The sequence below is a fragment of the Nycticebus coucang genome, chromosome 11 (genome assembly GCF_027406575.1).
Source record: "Nycticebus coucang isolate mNycCou1 chromosome 11, mNycCou1.pri, whole genome shotgun sequence".
Lineage (NCBI taxonomy): Eukaryota > Metazoa > Chordata > Mammalia > Primates > Lorisidae > Nycticebus > Nycticebus coucang.
In genome coordinates, this window is record NC_069790.1 from 52,249,970 (window position 1) to 52,272,636 (window position 22,667).

The 22,667-nt window shown below is 38.3% G+C and overlaps 2 protein-coding genes across 4 annotated transcripts in view; one reads left to right on the forward strand and one right to left on the reverse strand.

Annotated features, from left to right (window-relative positions):
- GLCCI1 (glucocorticoid induced 1) overlaps positions 1-22,667 on the reverse strand; it is a 126,774-nt gene that overhangs the window by 27,396 nt on the left and 76,711 nt on the right. The window lies entirely within an intron of this gene.
- Positions 10,887-11,409, forward strand: LOC128560122 (phorbol-12-myristate-13-acetate-induced protein 1-like). Its single transcript, XM_053553637.1, has one exon. It carries the CDS (start codon positions 10,887-10,889, stop codon positions 11,043-11,045), a length of 159 nt encoding a protein of 52 aa, XP_053409612.1. The 3' UTR covers positions 11,046-11,409.

Genomic DNA, 22,667 nt, shown 5'->3' on the forward strand with positions numbered 1-22,667 from the left:
TGTTTCCCCCGCTATTGTTAACATCTAAATACAAAATAAAACCAAACTCTTGGCCTCAAAAAACGGTTGAGCACTTTTGCCTTAGGGATTGAAGGGTTGAAGGGGTGGAAAGTATTTCTCAGAATGAATTGTCTTCCGCAGTAGGTCAAGGAAATGAGAAATTTATTTATAAGGACAAAATGAAAAGAGAGGCAGGATTCTGGGGCATTACAAAGAGAAGAAAAAGGAGAATTAGCCTAAAACTAGGAAACATTTTATAGGTTATGACTACCAAGGGCCCTGGTGTTCTCAGCTAATCCCTCTTATCCACAGGTACCACTGCATCAAGATGAAGCTCAAACATCACAAGCATCTGGGAAGTACAATAATTCTGACATCTGACATAAAGATATGGGAAGTCTGTCGCTGCTAAACTAAAATAGACCTGCATAATATTTGTTATAGAAAGACTATTATACACAGTGGCTAGGGTCTCCATCTCACTGTTATAGGTTGTCTGAGAAGCAGGACTCCATAGAACAATGTTTTAGTGGGAAAAATATATCCTGAGTGTGAAATATCTAATTATAACCAAATGTTTAAGATACAACCCACTCAAAACTAGGGAATTATTTTTGGAAGTCAGTTATCCCAACTTAACAAAAACAACCTTTTGAAAAGAGAAACTACAATATGTAATTGAAGTACAAAGTAATTTATATTCAATAGTTAGAAAACTTGAATTATTAAAGATAATGCCGTTTTTGGTTGTGCAGTTTAAATACTGACCAAATGTGACATCAGACTGAGGGGGTAAGAAAGAACTGAAATCCAAGGCAGGCTGAGCTCCACTTAGGAAACTGAATGCCTTGGCAGAATACTGAGGTGACCTAAAAGAAACATTTTTCTTCACTAAAAGGCACTACCACTTTAAAAATCTTATAGTAGTGGGGCTGCATCCACTCAGTGGGGGTGCTTTTATCTAATCCACATAAACATAACATACAGGGTAATACCCATTCACACAACATGGTGACTACAAGCTAAAATCCTATTAAATAGAAATCAAAAGTAATAGCTATGGCTTTTTCACCTTTTAAAAATAAAGCAGAGAAAACAAACAAATAAAGCCAAGATATCATTAAAAGAGTAAAAAGGCCGATCATGCACTGGGGAAAGATATTTACAACACATACACCCAACAAAAGACTCATATCCAGACTATGTAAAGAATACCTACCACACAATACAAACAGACTCTGTAAATTTAGAGTAAGCAAAAGACTTGAATAGGTATTAGTCAAACAAAATATCCAAATGGCCAATATGCATAAGAAAATGTGCTCAACATTATTCTCAACAGGGAAATATAAGTTAACACCCATCGTAATGGCTAAACTTAAAAGATCATAACACCAAATACTGAGAGAGACATAACAACTGGAATTCTCCATATATTGCTGGGGGCAGATAGGTGTTTTTATTTTAACAGAGAAGGCTCGATTATACTAATAGATTTTCTGGGGAAGTGCTTATATCCTCAATAGTTGGTCACTGAAGATACTAACCAAAGAGCAGAAAGCAGTGACCTGGCTCAAATAAGGCAAAAATTCTTAATTCAGTTACCTGGAGAGAAATTACATGTCCAAACTATAATTAGGTTGTCAGGTACTTAGCAGGAAGCACTGCTGAAAGAAGAGGGAATTTTGCTTAAAAATCAAGAAGGCTGGGGAACCATGCTTCTACCTCACAGGAAAAAAAGTAAAAAGCTACTGGAAAATAGAAGACCTCTGCAAATACACAACTATGACATCTATTTTTGTTAATGACATTTCTAACAATTAACTGAGACACTCCCTTTGTATAAAGAGAGATTCCTATAAAAGAAATTTATCCTTTGCCACATATAGGCAACACAATTTTAAACAAATTATTGTAATTCAGCCTGCTGAAAATGCTCTGATAATGCACATTCTGACCAGTAACATTCTTTCTAGTGATTATTCAACGAGTAACTTGAAGGCAAGTTTGTTTGATGACTGTCTATCATCACCAATAGATAAATATCATTAAAACTTGCCTAAGTAATAACTATTTATTGACTACTGGCAGTATAGAAAACATTCTGCTACTTGATTTTATATGAATTATCTAATTTAGTTTTCAATAAAGGAATGTACGATATGGCTCAATAGTATTCCATGGTATGTGGATACTATTCTCATCATGTTAGAGGTGGAGGAAATAGAGGTAGAAAGGTCAGAAAGGCTGCTGAAAGTCACAAAACTAAGTGGTAAAACAAGTGTCTGAACTTGGGAAGCAGAATTTTAGGATCTGTTCTCATAACTACCACTCTATACTGCCTGAAGAATCAAGTTAATAACTCACAAGGAGACAAATGATATAAAAAATAAAGGCAGGGCAGTGCCTGTGGCTCAAAGGAATAGGGCGCCGGCCCTATATGCTGAAGGTGGAGGGTTCAAACCCAGTCCCAGCCAAAAACTGCAAAAAAAAAAAAAATAATAATAATAATACTAAAGACAAATGAAAATAAAAAACTTGACAGAAGCTGAATTAAGATAACCCCTCAAAACAATTACTGGAGATATTAACCCAAATTATTTTTATGAAAATATATTTTGGGAAGTCATGAGTCTCAAGGTTTTATTCTCTTTTATATGAAAAAGAATATAATAATGCTTATAAAATGCTTCTAATGCTTATAAAAATCAAGTGTTTCAAAAGCAAAGTCTGCAGCCTAGTTAAAACAAATTTTACTTACAATATCCTCACAAAAATGTCAAACTTTGAAAAACAAAAATTTAAAACTTTTTTTGCCTTTTCATAAATCAGTGATGTTTTCCCGTTTTTCTTTAAAGTGTCAATTGTTCTTCATTCAACCTCAGTATATTAAAGTTACCACGGGTATACGCAAACACAAATGTGCAGAAAGAACACACACATGCAAATATAACACATATACACAAGCCAGGGGTCATCTGCAAACACATCAACCCCTACACATAGATTCACATAAACCCACTGATCCAGGAACAGATAGATACCACCCTCTCACACACAGACTCACATCAACCTACTAATCCAGATATACCTGTAGTCCCAGCTGAAGACACATTATTTTTCTCCAAATCTAACAAATGTTCAACCTTAAAAAATTTCTCTTCCCTGACACTATTCTTACCTTCTGGAACTCCTAACAGTATCTTTCATATCTCTTAACTTCTTCTTTCAATGTTTTAAACCACTTCATCTTTTTGTTCTCTACTCTAAATGACTTGCTCATTCAGATTTTTAATTCTCATTTGAAACTTCTGATTTACTGATTCTCTTTTGCTATATTAATTTGATATTTAAGCCAAAGAATTTATTTATTTATTTATTGTTTTTTTTTTTGAAGACAAGGTTTCACTTTGTCACCCTCGGTAGAGTGCTATGGCATCACAGCAACCTCAAACTCTTCGGCTCAAGCGATTTTCTTGTCTCAGCCTACCAAGTAGTTGGGACTACAGGCGCCTGCCATAACACCCAGCTATTTCTAGAGATAAGGTCTTGCTGGTGTCGAACTCATGAGCTCAGGCAATATGCCTACCTTGGCTTCCCAGAATGCTGGAATTACAGGCATGAGCTACTGCACCTGGTCCTTTATTTTTAATGTTATCAACTTATGTTATTTATAAGATTTGCAAGCAGTCCTTTTTCAGTCTCCCCGTTATTTACTCCTATTCTCACTTGATCTTAGCCAAAAGGCCAAGAAGCAAATTTTTTTTTTTTTTTTTTTTTTTTTGAGAAAGAGTCTCAAACTCTTGTTGCCCTGGGTAGAGTGCCATGGCGTCACAGCTCACAGCAACCTCAAACTCTTGGGTGACACAGTGAGACTCCGTCTCAAAAAAAAGCTAGAATACATTTTACCTACTTTCACACTGCATTCCTATAAGCTTGAAGCAAAATGGAGGCATATTATACAAGTGCTTTCACTGAAATTTTAATCAGAAATCCAGAAGTGAATGAAATGAGGGGGAAAGTATGTGAATCAGGAAGAATGGTAGATACAGTTTAATATGCTGCAATGGCAAGGAAAACGATACATTTAAAAAACGACTGAATTTTAGTGGTATGTAACTTTAAAAACTCTTAGTACTTCAACAATAGCTTTGATTTTTCTCTTTTTCTTTTCTTTTCTTCCTTTAGTGATTCTCTTGCCCTCAGCCTTCCATGTAGCTGGGACTACAGGCACTTGCCACAATGCTCAGCTTTCTTTGGTAGAGATGGTGTCTCACTCTGGCTCAGAATGGTCTCCAACCTCTGAGCTCAGGTAATCCACCCACCTGCCTAGGCCTCCCAGAGTGCTAGCTTTGATTTTTTTATAATTTTCTCAAATTAGATTTCAGTCATCTAATACAACTATTTTTACTTTTAGTCTCTACTCATGTACTCTCATCATTTTTCCAGCCTCAGTTATAATCATATAGAATTTTATTTATTTTTTTATTTAATCATAAACACATAGATCATGTACACATTAACGCACTTATGGGGTACAACGTGCTGATTTCATATATAATTAGGAATGCTTACATCACACTGGTTAATATATACTTCACCTCGTTTACTTATCTTGTTAAGACATTTATACTCTATGCTAATAGATCCGACATGTACCCTTGCATTATGCACCATAGGTATAATCCAACCATTAACCCTCCCTCGATCTGACCTCCTCCGTCCTCTCCCATCCCCTGTGCTCCCTCCTTCATCTTGGGCATAATTGTGATCTATTCTTCATATGAAAGTGTGAGTGATTATAATTTGGTTTCGTAATAGTACTGAGTACACTGGACATTTTATCTTCCATTCTTAAGATATTTTACTAAGTAGGATATGTTCCAGCTCCATTCGTATAAAAGAGGTGAAGTCTCCATCTTTATTAAGGCTGCATAATATTTCATGGTATACATATACCACAATTAATCCATTCATGGATTGATGGACACTTGGGCTTCTTCCATGACTTGGCTATTACGAATTGAGCTGGAATGAACAATCTGGTGCATATACCTTTGTTATAAAGTGATTTTTGGTCTTTTGGATATATACCTAGCAGAGGAATTGCAGGATCAAATGGCAAGTCACTTTTAGATCTCCATGCTTTTTTCCAAAAGGGATGTATTAGCTCCCAACAGCAGGGCAGAAGTGTTCCCTTTTCTCTACAACCACACCAACATCTGTAGTTTTGGGATTTTGTTATGTGAGCCACTCTTACAGAATTTTGATTTGCACTTCACTGATGATTAAAGATGATGAGCATTTTTTCATGTGTCTGTAGGCCATGTGCCTGTCTTCTTCAGAGAAGCTTCAGTTCAAGTCCCTTGCCCACAATGAAATGGGATTACTTGTTCTTTTCTTATTAATATGTTTGAGTTCTCTGTGGATTCTGGTGATCAAACCTTTATCAGAAAATAAGCTGCAGGCTCGGCGCCTGTGGCTCAAGTGACTAAGGCGCCAGCCACATACACCTGAGCTGGTGGGTTCAAATCCAGCCTGGGCCTGCCAAACAACAATGATGGCTGCAACCAAAAAATATCCGGGCATTGTGGCAGGCACCTGTGGTCCCAAGCTACTTGGGAGGTAGAGGCAGGAGACTTGCTTGAGCCCAGGAGTTGGAGGTTTCTGTGAGCTGTGACGCCACAGCACTCTACCCAGGAGGACAGCTTGAGGCTCTGTCCCAAAAAAAGAAAAAAAAAAAAAAGAAACACAACCTACAAATATCCTCTCCCATTCTGAGAGCTGTCTGCTTGCTTTACTTACTGTGTTCTTGTCTGTGCAGAAGCTTTTTAGTTTGATCAGATTCCAGTAATGTATTTTTGGTGTTGCTTCAACTGCCCGGAGGGGTGTCCTCCTTACAAAGTATTCTCCCAATTTCTTCAAGTGTTTCTCCTGCACTCTCTCCAAGAATCTTTATAGTTTCATGTCTTAAGTTTAAATCTTTTATCCAGTGAGAGTCACCATTTTTGTTAATGGTGAAAGATGTGGGTCCAGTTTCAGTCTTTTACAAGTCACCAGCCAATTCTCCCAGCACCATTTGTTAAATGGGGAATCTTTCCCCCAATTTATATTTCTGATGGGCTTATCAAAGATCAAATGACAGTAAGTGTCTGGGTTATCTCTTGGTTCTCAATTCTGTTCCATACATCTACCTCTCTATTTTTGTGCCAATACCATGCTGTTTTGATCACTATAGATTTATAGTACAGTTTGAAGTCTGGTAGTGTGATTCCTCCTGATTTGTTTTTATTTCTGAGTAATGTCTTGGCTATTCGAGGTTTTTTTCTGGTTCAATAAAAAATGAAGTACTATTTTTTCCAGATCTTTAAAGTATGATGGTGGTGCTTTGATAGGGATTGCATTAAATTTGTAAATTGCTTTGGGTAATATAAACATCTTAACAATGTTGATTCTTCCTAGCCATGAGCATGGTACATTTTTCCATTTGTTAACATCTTCAGCTATTTCTTTTCTCAGAGTTTCATGATTCTCTTTATAGAGATCTTTCACATCCTTTGTTAGGTAAACTCTCAAATATTTCATCTTCTTTGGCACAACTGTAAAGGGACTAGAGTCCTTGACTGTTTTTTTTTGGCTTGACTACCCTGTTTTCCCGAAAATAAGACATCCTCCGAAAATAAGACCTACTTACAGGAAAGATAAGACGTCCCCTGAAAATAAGAACTTGCGCATCTTTGGGAGCACACCTTTTCGGGGAAACAGGGTATTATTGGTATATATAAAAGCTACTGATTGTGAGTATTGATTTTGTATCCTGAGACACTACTGTACTCCTTGATCACTTCTAAGAGTTTTGTGGTTGAGTCCCTGGGGTTTTCCAGGTATAAAATCGTATCTGTGAAGAGTGAAAGTTTGATCTCCTCTGACCCTATTTATATACCGTTGATCGCCTTCTCTTGCCTGATTGCGATGGCCAAGACTTCCATTACACTGTTTAAAAGCAGTGGAGACAATGGGCAACTCCTGATCTGAGTGGAAATGTTTTCAGTTTTACTCCATTCAATATGATATTGGCTGTGGGTTTGCTGTAGATGGCCTCTATCAGTTTGAGAAAAGTCCCTTCTATACCTAATTTTCTTAAGTGTTCTGATCATGAAAGGATGCTGGATATTGTCATAAGCTTTTTCTGCATCTATTGAGAGAATCATATGGTCTCTGTTTTTTAGTTTGTTATGTGATGTATTATACTTATAGATTTACATATATTGAACCAACCTTGAGACTTTGGGATAAAACCCACTTGGTCATGGTGTATAATTCGTTTGATGGGTTGCTGGAGTCTGTTTGCTAGGATGTTATTGAAATTTTTCCATCTATGTTCATTAAAGATATTGGTCTACAGCAGGGGTCCTCAAACTGTGGCCCGCAGGCCACATGAGGCAGTGTGATTATATTTGTTCCTGTTTTGTTTTTTTACTTCTAAATAAGATATGTGCAGTGTGCGTAGGAATTTGTTAATAGTTTTTTTTTTTAAAACTATAGTCTGGCCTTCCAACGGTCTGAGGGACAGTGAACTGTCTCCCTGTTTAAAAAGTTTGAGGACCTCTGGTCTACAGTTTTCTTTTCTGTTTGGGTCTTTCCCTGGTTTTGGATCAGGGTGATATATGCTTCATAGAATGTGTTGGGTAGTATTCCTTCTTTTTTTGATGTTTTGGAAAAGGTTAAGTAATATAGGTACTAGTTCCTCTTTAAAGGTTTGGTATAATTCTGATGTGAAGCCATCTGGTCCCAGACTCTTCTTTTCTGGGAGGTTTTGTGTAGTTGATTCTATTTCGGTACTTGATATAGGGCTGGTCAGTATTTCCAATTCTTTCTGATTATGTCTAGGAGTTGGCGTGCTTCCAAATATTGGTCAATTTCTTTCAGATTTTCATTTTTCTGAGAATGAAGTTTTTTGTAGTATTCATTAAATATTTTTTGAATTTTATTAAATCATAGCTGTATAATAGTTTTTGAATTTCTAAGGTGTCCATTGTTATTTCACCTTTGTCATTTCAAATTTATATTATGGACTTTAATTCTCTATTTTAGGCCAAAGGTTTACCCATTTTGTTGAAGTTTTAAAAAAACTGACTTTTTGATTCATTGATCTTTTAATTCTTTTGTTTTCAATTTCCTTTAATTCTGCTCTAATTTTAGTTATTTCTTTTCTTCTGCTTTTGGGGTTGGAATGTTCTTCCTTTTCCAGTTGCTTAAGATGTCCCATTAAGTTATTGACTTCCTTTCATTCCGTTCTCTAGAGGAAGGCTTCCAAGGCTATAAATTTCCCTCTTAGGACTGCTTTTGCAGTATCCCACAGGTTCTGGTAATTTGTGTCTTTATCATTGTTTTGTTCCAAAAATTTGGCAATTTCCTTCTTAATCTCATCTGACCCAGCTATCATTCAGCATAAGGTTATTTAGTTTCCATGTCTTTGTATGAGTATACAGATACCTGTTATTGGTGAGTTCAACTTTTATTGCGTGATGATCCGAGAAAATACAAGGAATAATTTATACTTTTAAATTTGCTGAGGTTACACTTGTGACCTAAGATGTGATCAATTTTGGAGGATGTTCCATGGGGCGATAAGAAGAATGTGTATTCAGTTTTGTTAGGATGAAATGTTCAGTAGATGTCTGTTAAATTCAATTATTGTATGGTGACATTTAAGTCCAAAATTTCTTTTCTTAGTTTCTTTTTTTTAATATATGTGCTGCCAAAGTGAGCACTTGCTTAGTTTCTTATTGGAGGATCTATCCAACACTGCCAAAGGGGTGTTAAAATCTCCAACTATTATGGTGCTAGAAGATATTAAATTGCTCATGTTTTTAGGGTCTCCCTTATAAACTGAGGAGCATTCTGGTTGGGCGCATAAATGTTAATAATTGACTTCTCATCATGTTGAGTGTTTCCCTTAACAAATATGAAGTGACCATTCTTTCTTTCCTTACTGTTGTTGGTTTAAAGCCTAGTGCAGGCGTCCTCAAACTTTTTAAACAGGGGGCCAGTTCACTGTCCCTCAGACCATTGGAGGGCTGGACTATAGTTTAAAAAGAAAACTATGAACAAATTCCTATGCACACTGCACATATCTTATTTAGAAGTAAAAAAACAAAACGGGAACAAATACAATCACACCACCTCATGTGGCCCACGGGCCATAGTTTGAGGACCCCTGGCCTAGTGTATCTGCAAATAAAATTGCCACCCCTGCTTTTTTCTGATTTCCATTTGCCTGGCTTACAGATGCCCATCCCTTCACCCTGAATCTATATTTATCCTTTAAGGTAAGATGAGCTTCTTGTATGCAGTAGATATCTGGCCTGAGTTTATGTATCCAGTAAGCCGACCTGTGCCTCTTAAGAGGACAGCATAGGCCATTCACATTAATTGTGAGTATTGATAAGCCTGGTAGTATTTGGGGTGTCAAGTTTTTCTAAAGTCCAGTAGATATTTTGAATCTTTTCATCATTGTGGAAATTGGGTTTTGGGCAAGAATTTCACAGTGAGTTTACTTTGGCGGTACAGCATTGTGCTGGTCATTATGGAAAATGAGTCTGAGGATATCCTGAAGAGCTGGTTTGGTTACGGCAAATTTCTTACATATGCATGTCATTAAAGTATTAACTTTTACATCATAAATGAAGCTCAATTTAGCTGAATATGTGATCCTGGGCTGAAAGTTGTTTTGTTTTAGGAGACTCAAGGTCGATGACTGGACATCTTCTGGCTTGAAAAGTTTCAGCAGAGAGAGCTGTAGTCATTCTAATATTCTTCCCCATGTAGGTTATGATTTTCTTATATCTGGCTACTTGCAGGATTTTCTTCTTCATAATAACTTTGGCAAAGTTAATTATAATGTGTGTAGAAGATGCTTTATTTGGGTTAATTCATGCTGGGGTTCTGAAACTGTCCGCTATCTGAATTTCAGAATCTCTTCCTATGCTTGGTAAGTTCTCCTCAATTATCTCTTGGAGTAGAGTATCTTGCCTTTTGGACCATCCTCTTCTCCTTCAGGGATACCTATGAGGCGATGTTTGCTCTTTTGGAGTGGACCCACAATTCTCTCAGGGAATGATCTGTTTTTCTTCTCCACTTCTCTTCCTCTTTGAGTGTTTGGGAGCATTCAAAAGCTTTGTCTTCAATGTCAGAGATCCTCTCTTCTGCCTGCTCCATTCTGTTACTGAGGGATTCTACTGTATTTCTCAGATCTTTGAAGGCTGAAAATTCTTGCCTCAATGTGTCAAAATCTTTGGTGGTTTTGTCTTTGAATTCATTGAATTCTTCAGACAACTTTTGAATTACTCCTTGAATTTCTAATTCCATCCTTACCTCGATTCTGTTAATCTTATATGCAATCCAAATTCTGAATTCGATTTCTGACATCTCAGCCATTTGTTTATGAATGGGATCTTCTGTTGTGTCTCCCTTGTCATTCTGATGGGAGCTGATCTACTCTGATTATTCGTGTTGACAGAGTTTTTCCACTGATTCCGCCCCATGATTATTTTTCACTGTTTGGCTAGAGAAGCTGGCAAGGTGAAACTGAATTGAGGGCTCATGGAGTTGTAATTAACTAGCCCTTTACCAAAGAACTGGGACTGGTGATTGTGGCTTTTCCCTTAGAGCTTTACAAAGGTCCCATTCAGAACTACTGCCTCGGGGACCTCAGAGGTTCCCGGCACGACTGTACGCTTGGTAGCTTCATGCTTCTCGTTTTTCCTGTACTGCCACCCGGTCCCGCCCGCACACACTTTGCATCCTGCAGATGCCCGAGGTGCTTGGGCTGGGAGACTGAGACCCTGGGATCCGCAGCAGCGTTCGCAGCGGCACTTGCGGAGATGGCCGGGAAGAAGGCGCGTAAGAACGTGCAACCGAGCCCTGCGCGCACTGAGCTGGAAGAGGAGTGTGCTGCTCAGCTCAGGAGACTGGGAGACAAACTGAATTTCCGGCAGAAACTTCTGAATCTGATAACCAAATTCTTCTGCTCAGGAACTTGACTGCAACAAAAACTTGTGCATAAGGGGACTCCTTCGAAAGGGAAGTTTCCCACAATAGGTGCAAGTGGTACAAATTTCATAAATTCGAAGAGAGGTCTCATTGCATGTAATTGAGAGGAGTGAAAAGGAGCATTCACTTGCTTGTGGATGCCCTTGAGAAGTGAAGATGGAATACCTCAGAAGAATTTCTGTGGGGGGGGTTTCATATGTCATTTTTGGGGATGTGAGAACATTGTAAAACTACTTTGTTTATTTGAAAACAACACTTTTTAGTTAGAGAATTATTCTGTTATTTTTGCTGAAGGTCATTGCCCAGCCTGGTATAAAAGGAGTTGAAAATAAGATTAAGGCTGAAAGAAATAGTTCAGTGTTGGTTTGTTTTTATTTGTTTTTTTTTTTTACTTTTCAGTGCCAACTCCAGAGCACTGTATACTATTTAGTTTATATATATATATTGTCTTGTTAAAAGGACAAATTTCGTTCTGGGAACACTGAATGTTATTGAATGTTGATTGCATAGGTCACTACATAATGTAAAATAAGTTAATTTGTTCTGATTCAAATTGTATTGATTCTGTTCAGATGACTTTCATTAAATGTGTTCCGTGGGGTTAATTGGAAAGTGGAAAACTGGAAGATTACTTTGAAAAAATTGGGTTTTATAGGAGGACTACTTGGTGCCAGTTAAAAGTCCTGCACATTGAACATAAAATGAGAAAAGAGGATTTGGGATAACTAGGGAAAATGAAAAAAATAGAATTTGACTTTTCAACTGATGCAGTTAAAAGGCCAGTACTCATTCTAAAGATGTTCCTAAAAACTAAAATACTAATCAGTGTGTATCCTATGAAAAGCGATCTTTTAAAAGAAATAACATTTTCATAATTAGAATATACTTTGATTTAAAAAGGGACAGATATTTCTTAGTCACAATGAAAATCCCATATAGACATACATGAAAATAATGGCATGATTGAATTTCAGCAGAAGTAACTATTTTATCTATTTATAATCAAAATATTGTTTCATTTGAAGATGTGTGTTACAGTTCCATTTTTGAGTTTTGAGACAAGGATTTTATAACTACTTGAATTTTTACAGTAAAAATAATATAGGGTATAGTCACTTTTTATGAAAACTTACCTCACATTTGTTTTTCTCAGTATTAAGGCTGTTTAGTTGGAAAGATGTTTTTTCTGCCAAGAGGTAGATATTCTGCCATATAGGTATTTATGGTCTATTTAAATGTATGTACACATATGAAAATTGGTATGTTGTCACTATAAAACTATTAAAAGTTATCACCATTCTTAAAAAAAAAAAAAAAAAAAAAAAAGAACTACTGCCTCAAACTCTGGGCACCTGCTTGGTGTCGTGGGGCTAGATGGTGTTGACAGGTATTCAGCCTATCTCTGTCCAATCCTAGTGAATCAGTGGCTTTGGGCTGAAATCTCAGCTATGGAGATATAAGCAACTAAGATACTCCCTCCCCTCCCCCACAACAGGTGACAATTGAAAGGGGAGAATCCCACACTCCCACAACAACACAACTAGGGTACAACCTTGGTGGGTCCCAGGTGATTGGCCCAGGTCAAGAGTTCTAAACCAAATGTCCCAGTCAACACAAACACCAATCAGGTGGGAGAATTCAAAAGGTCTTCAGCATCTAGGCAGCGGGGGTCCACTGGCAGCTCAGTTTGACCCCAGTGGGAGGGACTGTGGAGCTGCCACCACTGTCAGGGGCAACGCTGACAAGTGGTTCCTGGTGGTCGGTAGCAAGGGTCCTGAGCTATTCTATTTCCAATACAGGGCAAGTTTCTCTCCCCTTCTGACTCCCCACCTCTTTTAAAGTTATAGTTTCATCACAACTGCCCCACAGCTGATGAGGTGTCCACCCCCAGCTAAAATCTGACAAACAGTCTGGATTTTGCAGGGGGTAGTCTTCCAGACCGCCAGGAGAAGGGGGAGGGGTAGATTGGGATTTCAGGAAGGTAGGGAGAATATTAGATTAACTTTTGGCCCAAGCAAGAGACTGACTGGGCTTGCAGTGGTATCTCTCCGTGGAGGGAGTCCCAGCCCTCAGTTGTTCTCTCCTCTTTGGTGAAAAAAAAAAAAGTCCTCTATTCTCTACTCACTGCAAGCTGCTCTAGAGGGGAGGGGAAGGATTCCCATCCTCTTTGGGATGGGTTTTGTACCTGAAATTTGTTTCCTTAGTCCCAGCTTGTCACAGCAGGGGTGGTGCAAACCTATCGATCTTCTCTCTCAGCTCAGTTCCCGATCTTTCACTTTATTGGGTTATTTCTGGTCATTATTTCTCCCTCTGGATGGGAGCCTCTGCTGAAAGCTGGCTTCAGTCAGCCATCCTGCCTCTTTCCTCCCATCATATAGAATTCAATACATTCATGAAATACCATGAAAAATCTACTGGTCTTTTATATCTATTCACTTTTTCCCTCAGTTTAACTGAGATATAATTTGCATTCCATTAACTTAATCCACTGTAAGGGTAAAACTCTGTAAGTTTTAATCAACTTACAGAGTTATACAATAATAATCACAATCCAATTCTGAAACCTTTTCATTCCCCCCACCACCCGCAAATTTCCCTTGAGTCTATTGGTTGCCTACCCACCACTTTGCCAGTCACAGGCAACCACTAATGGAATGTTTTCCTTTCTATAAATTTGTCTTTTTGGCATTTTGATGTAACTGGAATCACATAACATGTACTCTTATTCATCTGGCTTCATTTAAGCAAGATTTGGAAAGCTATGACCTGCAGACCAAATCCAAACTGCCACATGTTTTTGTAAACAAAGTTTTATGGGGACATAATCATGCTCTTTCTGTACTATCTATGCCTGCTTTTACACTTCAACAGCAGAGTCGATGAAGGCATACCATGAAGACGTTGTGGATTCAGTTCCAACCACCACAATAAAGTGAATCGCACATGCATTTTTTTGGCTTCCAAGGGCATATAAAAGTTGTGCTTACACTATACCTAAGTCTTATGTGTGTAATAGGATTATGCCTAAAAAACATTATAAATACCTTGATTAAAAAATAATATACTAAAAAATGCTAATGGTTATTTTAGCCCTCAGCAAGTTATAATCTGCAACTAACTGTTCAGGATGGTGGTTGTTGAAGAATGGGGCAGAATGTCTTTCAAAACTGGAGTCAATCCTTTCAAACCTTGCTACTGCTTAGTCAGCAACATTTATATACTGTTCTAAACTTTCTGTTGTCATTTCAACAGCCTCTTTACGTGTAGATTCTATCTCAAGGAACTACTTTCTTTGCTTATCCTTCCAAAACAACTCTTCATCCTTTAAAAGTTTGATCATGAGATTGCAGCGAATTAATCAAATCTTTAGTCTTCACTTTTAATTCTTATTCTCTTGGTATTTCTACCACATCCATAGTAGTTTCTTCTACTGAAGTCTTGGGCCCCTCAAAGTCATCCATGTAAGCTGGAATCAAGTTCGTCCAAAATCCTGATAATGTTGATTTTTTTACCTCCTCCTATGAATCACACGTTCTTAATGGCATTTAGGACGATGAATCCCTTCCATAAGATTTCCAATTTACTTACCTTTTTTTTTTTGGAGAGAGAGTGTCTCACTCTGTCACCCTGGGTTGAGGGCCATGACATCATCTTAACTCTCAGCAACCTCAAACTCTTGGGCTCAAGCAATCCTCTTGGCCTCCCAAGTAGCTGGGACTACAAGCACATGCTACCATGCCTGATATTTTTCTATTTTTTAGTAGAGACAGGAGTCTTGCTCTTGTTCGAACTGGTCTCAAACTCCTCAGTTAAGCAATCTACTGGTCTTAGCCTCCCAGAGTGCACTGCAACTGGCCACAAAAATGTATTTCTTAAATACTAAGACTTGAAAGTCAAATTTATTCCTTAATCCACGGGTTGCTGAATGGACATTGTGTTAGCCAGGATGAAAACAATATTAAATCTCCTTGTTTATCTCCATCAGTGGTCTTGTTCAACCAGATGCACTTTCAATGAACAGTAGTATTTTGAAGAAATCTTTTTTTCTGAGCAGGTCTCAACAGCGGGCTTAAAGTATTCACTAAACCATGCTGTAAAACAGATGTACTGTGAATCAGGCTTCATTGTTCCATTTGTAGAAATCAGGCAGAATAGATATAGTGTAATTCTGGGCCCTAGGATTTTCAGGATGGCAAATGAGCACCAACTTCCATTTAAAGTCATTAATTGCAGTAGACCCTAAAAAGAGTCAGCTTGTCCTTTGAAGCGAGGCATTGACTTTTTCTGTCTAGCTATGAAAGTCCTAGATGCCACCTTCTTCCAAATGAAGACTGTTTCATCTACACTGAAAGTCTGCTGTTCAGAGCAGTTACCTTCATCAATAAATTTTAGCTAAGTCTTCAGGATCACTTGTTGCAGCTTCTGCATCAGTACATGCTGCTTCACCTTGCACTTTTGTGTTATGGAGATGGCATCTTTCCTTAAACCTCATGAACCAAACTCTGCTAGCTTCAAACTTTTCTTCTGCAGCTTCCTCACTTTTCTCGGCCTTTGTAGAGTTGAAGAGAGTTAGAGTCTTGCTCTGGATTAAGCTTTGGCTTAAGGGTGTCACAGCTGCTGTGATCTTTCTAAACTTTCTCCATTTCACCAAAAGGATGTTTTGTTTTTATATCTTTCTTGTGTTCACTGGAGTAGCACTCTAAATTTCCTTCAAGAACCTTCCCTTTCTATTCACAACTTGGCTGTTTGGTACAAGAAATCTAGCTTTTGGCTTCTCTCAGCTTTTCACATACCTTCCTCACTAAGCTTAATCATTTCTAGCTTTTGATTTAAAGTGACAGAGGTGTGATAGCTCCTTTTACTTGAACAATGAGTACTGGCTTATTTCAATACTGACATGTCTTGGGGAATAGGGAAGCCTAAGGAGAGGAGGAGAGACAGGAGAACAGGTCGGTGGAGCAGTCAGAACACACACATCTACTGATTAAGTTCACTGTCATATGTAGTGTGTGGTTTGTGACACTGAAACAATTACAGTAGTAACACCCAAGATTACTGATCATAGATCAACATAACATATAATAATGAAAATTTGAATATTAAGAAGATTATCCAAAGTGACACAAAGTGAGCATATGCTGTTGGAAAAAATGGTACCAATTGCACTGCTTAACACTGGTGTGCCACAAACCTTCAATGGGTGAAAAACACAGCCATCTTCAAAGCGCAATAAAGCAAACCACAATAGACCAAATTGTGCCTGAGTTGCCACAGAGATTTCATGGCCCACAAAGCCAAAATACTTGCTATGTGGCTTTTTACAGAAAAAATCTCGCTAACTTTTAATGATGTGACATCTATCAGTATTCAGTATATCGCTCCCTTTTATTGTTAAATAGAATGCCACCACATGAATACACTTCATTTTGCTTATCCATTAATAGATGGACAGTTGGATATTTTCCAGTTTAGGTTATTATGTATAATGCTGCTATAAACAGTTGTGTGTAAGTCTCAATGTAGACACGTATTTTCATTTTTCTTTTACAAATTTCTAAGAATGAAATTGCTGGCTGTGCGAGGCGGAGCAAGATGGCAGCCGAGTAACAGCTTCCTTGCATCTGGGAACTGTGAATCTGGGGATACAGGACTCCAGGCATCTCTGGCTGGTGGGATCTGCCTATCATCACCCCTGAGAGGATACAGGGAGCCAGCGAGAGACTTCTGGACCCCAAGAGGAGGACTAAAACAGTGGAAAACCGGCAAGTGGTTGCGTGTGTTCAATCCGTCTAAACCCGCCCGCAACTGTTAAGTTCAGTAGCAGCGAGACTGCAAACCAGAAAGGCCTTACCTGTGAACTGTTTTGTTGTCTTTGAACTTGGCACTCAGCTGAATTGCCTTGGGGAGAGCCTGAGGGGGAGTGTGGAGAACTTTGGCCTTTGTCTAGGGCCCCAGTCTGAGCCGCTGAGCCAGACGGAGCTAATAGTGTTTGGCTCTGGGTCACAGGCAGACATTGTGAGTGATCTGCCCCGGCAAGCTCCACCCTCAGGGTCGCAGAGCTGGAATTGGGTGGGAGCTGGTAACCCAGCGACCAAGTAGCCTAAGGGCGGGGTCTGAGCCGCCTTGCAGCCCTAACCCTTGGGGGCAGAGGGAGACCAGTTTTGACACACAGGGTAAGTGGATAGCCACTTCAGCAGTGATTCCAGCGACAAGCACTTCCCTGAGAAAGCTTCTGCTCAGTAAGTGAACAAGTTCAAAGTGCCTTTTAAGTGGGCTGAAGAGAGATTTAGGGTGTCTACCTGCTGTGGTTTGAGAAACTAGCAGCCTCCAGTCGTATCAGAACTGCGATTAACATCTCATATACCAGAAGACCACGTGTTGCCCAGACAATATTCAATAACTTATACATCCTGCTTTGTTTTCGGTTGTGTTTTTGTTTTTTTGTTTCTTTGGTTTAGTTGTTTTTTTTGTTTATTTTGATGTTGTTGATTGTTGTTTTGTTTTTAAGTTCAACCTTTTCCATACAGATCCTTTTTCTTTCTCAATTTTTCTAGTTTATAATTAATTTCCCATTGCAGCCTATTTGAATAATTAGAACTTCATTTTTGTTAGTGTTTCTACCGCTATTATTTGGTTTTTCCAGCCAATTTTATCCCGTAAAGTTTTCTGTTTGCTTGTTTTGGTTTGATTTATAGCATTTTTCTCTTTCCTTTCTACTTGGTGGAGGTGGGGTACTGTGTCTGATCAGGTTAGCAAAGAGTTGCTGACCTCAAGGGAACCACCCAACTGGGCACCCCCAGAAGGTGGTTTTTTTTTTTTAAGGTTGTATCAAAGTACCCTACTGTACACCTATATTGCTCTGTCTCCCTCTTTCTGTGCCTCTCTTCTTTTTGTCAATATTCCTTTTACCCACCCCCTTTCCTTTCTCTATTTTTCTTTTTTTTTTTTCTTATCACTCGGTCCTCCTTTCTTTCATCCCTTTTTTGCTCTTAAACCTTCTCACCCTTCTGGTCCTGTAACCCTTAGTCCACAGGCACGAGAACTTGAAGAGCAAGAGGAAGTGAAAGGAAAATTAGGGCAAGGAAACAGACAAAAGAAATCAGCCATGAGGAAGAATCATCAGAAAACTCCAGGAAACATGAAGAACAAGTCCAGAACAACCCCGCCAAGGGACCATGAGGTAGCTACTGCAGAGGATTCCACCTATACAGAAATGTTAGGAATGACAGAAAGGGAATTTAGAATACACATGATGAAAACACTGAAAGAAATGATGGAAACAATGAAGGAAACTGCTAATAAAGTGGAAAATAACCAAAAGGAAATTCAAAAACAGAATCAAATAAGAGATGAACGATATGAAGAATATAAAAAGGATATAGCAGAGCTGAAGGAAAGGAAACAGTCAATCAGGGAACTTAAAGATGCAATGGAAAGTATCAGCAACAGGTTAGACCATGCAGAAGAAAGAATTTCAGAGGTAGAAGACAAAGTTTTTGAGATAATTCAGATAGTAAAAGAGGCAAAAAGAAGAGAGAGAAAGCAGAACGTTCACTGTCAGAATTATGGGACTTTATGAAGCGTTCCAACATACGAGTTACAGGAATTCCAGAAGGGGAAGAAGAATGCCCCAGAGGAATGGAAGCCATACTAGAGAATATTATAAAAGAAAATTTCCCAAATATCACCAAAAATTCTGACACACTGCTTTCAGAGGGCTATCGGACCCCAGGTCGCCTCAACTCTAACCGAGCTTCTCCAAGACATATTGTGATGAACCTGTCCAAAGTCAAGACAAAAGATTCTGCAAGCTGCCAGGAGTAAGCGCCAGTTGACCTACAGGGGCAAATCCATCAGAGTGACCGCAGACTTCTCTAATGAAACTTTCCAAGCAAGAAGACAATGGTCATCTACCTTTAATCTACTTAAACAGAACAATTCCAGCCCAGAATTCTGTACCCTGCTAAGCTAAGCTTCAAAATTGACGGAGAAATCAAATCATTTATGGATATACAAACATTGAGGAAATTCGCCACAACAAGACCAGCTCTACAGGAAATACTTCAACCTGTTCTGCACACTGACCACCACAATGGATCAGCAGCAAAGTAAGAACTCAGAAATTAAAGGACAGAACCTAACCTCCACACTGATGCAAAAGATACAACTAAGCAATAAGACTCTCACAAAATAAGACGAATAGAATGCTACCACACTTATCAATTATCTCAATAAATGTTAATGGCTTGAATTCCCCACTGAAGAGACACAGATTGGTTGACTGGATTAAAAAACACAAGCCATCCATTTGCTGTCTGCAAGAAACACACCTGGCTTCAAAAGACAAATTAAAGCTCAGAGTCAAGGGTTGGAAGACAATTTTTCAGGCAAAGGGAATTCAGAAGAAAAGAGGAGTTGCAATCTTATTTTCAGATACATGTGGATTTAAAGCAACTAAAGTCAAAAAAGACAAAGATGGTAACTTTGTATTGGTCAAGGGAAAAATACAACAAGAAGACATTTCAATTCTAAATATCTATGCACCCAATTTAAATGCTCCCAGATTCTTGAAACAGACCTTACTCAGTCTGAGCAACATGATATCTGATAATACCATAATAACAGGGGACCTTAACACGCCTCTTACAGAGCTGGACAGATCCTCTAAACAGAAATTAAACAAGGATATAAGAGACTTAAATGAGACCCTAGAACAACTGTGCTTGATAGACGCACATAGAACACTCCATCCCAAAGATAAAGAATATACATTCTTCTCATCACCCCATGGAACATTCTCCAAAATTGATCATATCCTGGGACACAAAACAAATATCAACAGAATCAAAAGAATTGACATTTTACCTTGTATCTTCTCAGACCATAAGGCACTAAAGGTGGAACTCAACTCTAACAAAAATGCTCCACCCCACCCAAAGGCATGGAAACTAAACAATCTTCTGTTGAATAACAGATGGGTGAAGGAAGAAATAAAACAGGAAATCATTAACTTTCTTGAGCATAACAACAATGAAGACACAAGCTACCAAAACCTGTGGGATACTGCAAAAGCAGTTTTGAGAGGAAAATTCATCACTTTAGATGCCTACATTCGAAAAACAGAAAGAGAGCACATCAACAATCTCACAAGAGATCTTATGGAATTGGAAAAAGAAGAACAATCTAAGCCTAAACTCAGTAGAAGAAAAGAAATATCCAAAATCAAATCAGAGATGAATGAAATTGAAAACCAAAGAATCATTCAGAAAATTAATGAAACAAGGAGTTGGTTTTTTGAAAAAATAAATAAAATAGATAAACCATTGGCCAGACTAACGAGGAATAGAAAAGTAAAATCTCTAGTAACCTCAATCAGAAATGATAAAGGGGAAACAACAACTGATCCCACAGAGATACAAGAGATCATCTCTGAATACTACCAGAAACTCTATGCCCAGAAATTTGACAATGTGAAGGAAATGGATCACTATTTGGAATCACACCCTCTCCCTAGACTCAGCCAGGAAGAAATAGAGCTCCTGAACAAACAAATTTCAAGCACTGAGATCAAAGAAACAATAAAAAAGCTTCCAACCAAAAAATGCCCTGGTCCAGATGGCTTCACACCAGAATTCTATCAAACCTTTAAGGAAGAGCTTATTCCTGTACTGCAGAAATTATTCCAAAAAATTGAGGAAGAAGGAATCTTCCCCAACACATTCTATGAAGCAAACATCACCCTGATACCAAAACCAGGAAAAGACCCAAACAAAAAGGAGAATTTCAGACCAATCTCACTCATGAACCTAGACGCAAAAATTCTCAACAAAATCCTAGCCAATAGATTACAGCTTATCATCAAAAAAGTCATTCATCATGATCAAGTAGGCTTCATCCCAGGGATGCAAGGCTGGTTTAACATACGCAAGTCTATAAACATTATCCACCATATTAACAGAGGCAAAAATATAGATCACATGATCCTCTCAATAGATGCAGAAAAAGCATTTGATAAAATCCAGCATCCTTTTCTAGTTAGAACACTGAAGAGTATAGGCATAGGTGGCACATTTCTAAAACTGATTGAAGCTATCTATGACAAACCCACAGCCAATATTTTACTGAATGGAGTAAAACTGAAAGCTTTTCCTCTTAGAACTGGAACCAGACAAGGTTGTCCTCTGTCACCTTTACTATTCAACGTAGTGCTGGAACTTCTAGCCAATACAATTAGGCAAGACAAGGAAATAAAGGGAATCCAAATGGGAGCAGAGGAGGTCAAACTCTCCCTCTTTCCTGATGACATGATCTTATACTTAGAGAACCCCAAAGACTCAACCACAAGACTCCTAGAAGTCATCAAAAAATACAGTAATGTTTCAGGATATAAAATCAATGTCCACAAGTCAGTAGCCTTTGTGTACACCAATAACAGTCAAGATGAGAAGCTAATTAAGGACACCTTCACCATAGTTTCAAAGAAAATGAAATACCTAGGAATATACCTAACGAAGGAGGTGAAGGACCTCTATAAAGAAAACTATGAAATCCTCAGAAAGGAAATAGCAGAGGATATTAACAAATGGAAGAACATACCATGCTCATGGATGGGAAGAATCAACATTGTTAAAATGTCTATACTTCCCAAAGCAATCTACCTATTCAATGCCATTCCTATCAAAATACCAACATCGTACTTTCAAGATTTGGAAAAAATGATTCTGCGTTTTGAATGGAACCGGAAAAAACCCCGTATAGCTAAGGCAGTTCTCTGTAACAAAAATAAAGCTGGGGGCATCAGCATACCAGATTTTAGTCTGTACTACAAAGCCATAGTGCTCAAGACAGCATGGTACTGGCACAAAAACAGAGACATAGACACTTGGAATCGAATTGAACACCAAGAAATGAAACTAACATTTTACAGCCACCTAATCTTTGATAAACCAAACAAGAACATACCTTGGGGGAAAGACTCCCTATTCAATAAATGGTGTTGGGAGAACTGGATGTCTACATGTAAAAGACTGAAACTGGACCCACACCTTTCCCCACTCACAAAAATTGATTCAAGATGGATAAAGGACTTAAACTTAAGGCATGGAACAATAAAAATCCTCCAAGAAAGCATAGGAAAAACACTGGAAGATATTGGCCTAGGGAAAGACTTCATGAAGAAGACTTCCATGGCAACTGCAACAACAACAAAAATAAATAAATGGGACTTCATTAAACTGAAAAGCTTCTGTACAGCTAAGGAGACAATAACCAAAGCAAAGAGACAACCTACACAATGGGAGGATATTTGCATATTTTCAATCAGACAAAAGCTTGATAACTAGGATCTATAGAGAACTCAAATTAATCCACATGAAAAAAGCCAACAATCCCTTATATCAATGGGCAAGAGACATGAATAGAACTTTCTCTAAAGACGACAGACGAATGGCTAACAAACACATGAAAAAAATGTTCATCATCTCTAATATATTAGAGAAATGCAAATCAAAACAACCCTGAGATATCATCTAACCCCAGTGAGAATGGCCCACATCACAAAATCTCAAAACTGCAGATGCTGGCGTGGATGTGGAGAGAAGGGAACACTTTTA

Coding starts and splice junctions, on each gene's coding strand:
- LOC128560122 (XM_053553637.1), top strand. CDS start 10,887: ATGGCCGGGAAGAAGGCGCGTAAGAACGTGCAACCGAGCCCTGCGCGC.